General features: G+C 40.0%; 1 protein-coding gene across 1 annotated transcript; it reads left to right on the top strand.

The window, feature by feature from the left end:
* Positions 1–1,232: 1,232 nt before the first annotated feature.
* Positions 1,233–2,171, top strand: LOC308350117 (olfactory receptor 52A1; the record flags this gene model as incomplete). Its single annotated transcript, XM_080815121.1, has 1 exon — positions 1,233–2,171. One exon carries the CDS (start codon positions 1,233–1,235, stop codon positions 2,169–2,171), a length of 939 nt encoding a protein of 312 aa, XP_080671247.1.

Here is a 2,171-nt window from a genome sequence, read left to right on the forward strand (position 1 = left end):
TTTCAGAAATTCAGTCATTAGTAAATAAAGAGGTCATTAAAACTTCCTTCATTGTTCTATGGCCCTCTCCTGAATCATTTCTGGTATCCCCAAGGTTTGCCTTCTGTCTTGTATTTCTGCTTTCTTCATTTAACTCTGGATGAGGGCTCTATCCTTTCCCCCATTTATTTTCTATGCATCTCTCACTCCTGAGCTCATGCAATGACTTATTGTTTTCAATGATCTGTATTTCATTAAGAATTAATGAACCTAAATTGGCCAATTCTTAAGCTAATGGCGGCTCTGAACTATGGGGCGCAGAAAACTGGTCTCTATTTTTCTATGTTACCCATTTGCCCATTTTCTACCTCCTGTAGTCAGCAATAATGAGTCCTCCTGCTTCCTAGAGATTTCTTTGCTTCTAGGTGTTCACTAGTGTGTATTACAGAATGTCAGTAAATTTAAGCATATAACTAATTTTCAGGATTTCAGTTGTTAAAAATATAGGCAAAATAAGATGTAATCTTGTAAGAAAGGTAAAAATAGAATGGAATTTTGACCCAGAATAGCCAAAGTACATTGATTTACATAATATTTTCCAATACTCTTCCTTCACACTCCTTTGAAAGGACATCTAGTCTTACACAGATATAGACAATATAGATAGATGCAGATATCTACATATATTACACACTTGGATGTCAGCTCTTACTCTCTGCTCTGTAATAGCAAGTTTTTATACTATATGTGGGTGAGAGTCAGCTTTGCTGGGTCAAATTGATGATTCTAGACCTAGAGAGGATAGAATAATAGTACCACTGGGTAACTGGAATATAGGAAATGGAGAGATTCATCAAGGTCGAATTCAAATGTCTTTCCAAGCAAAATAAACAAGTATAATTATTTTGTCCACAGTTCCAGAAGACGTAACAGAGAGATCAGCAGTTGATTCCCTACTCAGATGATCTGGTGGTTCTAATGCATCTAATGAATTCACATAAGCTCTTTTAGTGGACTAATACTTGAGAAATTCCCTCCTGAAACAGTGATGGGTATCCATGGATCTGGTGTTTTTGTTTTGTTTTGTTTCATTTTGTTTTACCTTCAGTAGTATAAATGAGTTGAATAATTCTTAGAATTATGCCAAAATCAGAGAGATTCACTATGATGACTGGATAAAAAAGGAATTAGAAGAGATGAGTACCACTGACTGAGACAGTTTATTCTTTTGTTTCTGGAGACCCAAAGACATTATGTTCTCCTCCAACATTACAGTCTTCATGCCTTCTGTATTGACACTAATAGGGATCCCAGGCCTACAGTCTGTGCAGTGCTGGATCGGGATTCCATTCTGTGCCATGTATCTCATTGCTATGTTTGGAAATTCCCTGCTTCTGATCATCATCAAGTCACATCGCAGTCTCCATGAACCCATGTACATTTTCGTAGGCATTCTAGGAGTCACAGATATTGCACTTGCAACCACCATTATGCCCAAGATGCTTGGCATATTCTGGTTTCATGTACCAGAGATTTATTTTGACTCTTGTTTGCTTCAAATGTGGCTCATTCATACATTTCAGGGCATAGAGTCAGGCATCCTCCTGGCCATGGCTCTGGACCGTTATGTGGCCATATGTTATCCACTAAGATACGGCGCCATCTTCACCCACCAGCTGGTCTACAAAATAGGGGCTGGGATAGCACTCAGGGCTGCCATTCTGGTAGCCCCATGCCTAGTACTGATAAAGTGCCGGTTTCAATTTTACCACACAACCATCATTTCCCACTCCTACTGTGAACATATGGCCATTGTGAAGCTGGCTGCAGAAAATGTGCGGGTCAACAAAATCTATGGCCTCTTTGTGGCATTCACTGTTGCAGGATTTGACCTCACCTTCATCACGTTGTCTTACATACAGATTTTTTTCACAGTTTTTCGTTTGCCCCAGAAGGAGGCTCGGTGGAAAGCATTCAATACCTGCATCGCCCACATCTGTGTCTTCCTCCAGTTCTACCTCCTTGCCTTCTTCTCCTTCTTCACACATAGGTTTGGTGCTCATGTTCCCCCTTATATCCATATCCTCTTTTCTAGCCTCTACTTGCTGGTCCCCCCTTTTCTCAATCCTCTTGTATATGGTGCCAAGACCAGGCAGATCCGCATTCATGTGGTAAAGATGTTGTGTTCATAA

This window comes from Martes martes (genome assembly GCF_963455335.1).
Source record: "Martes martes genome assembly, chromosome: 10".
Classification (NCBI taxonomy): Eukaryota; Metazoa; Chordata; class Mammalia; order Carnivora; family Mustelidae; genus Martes; species Martes martes.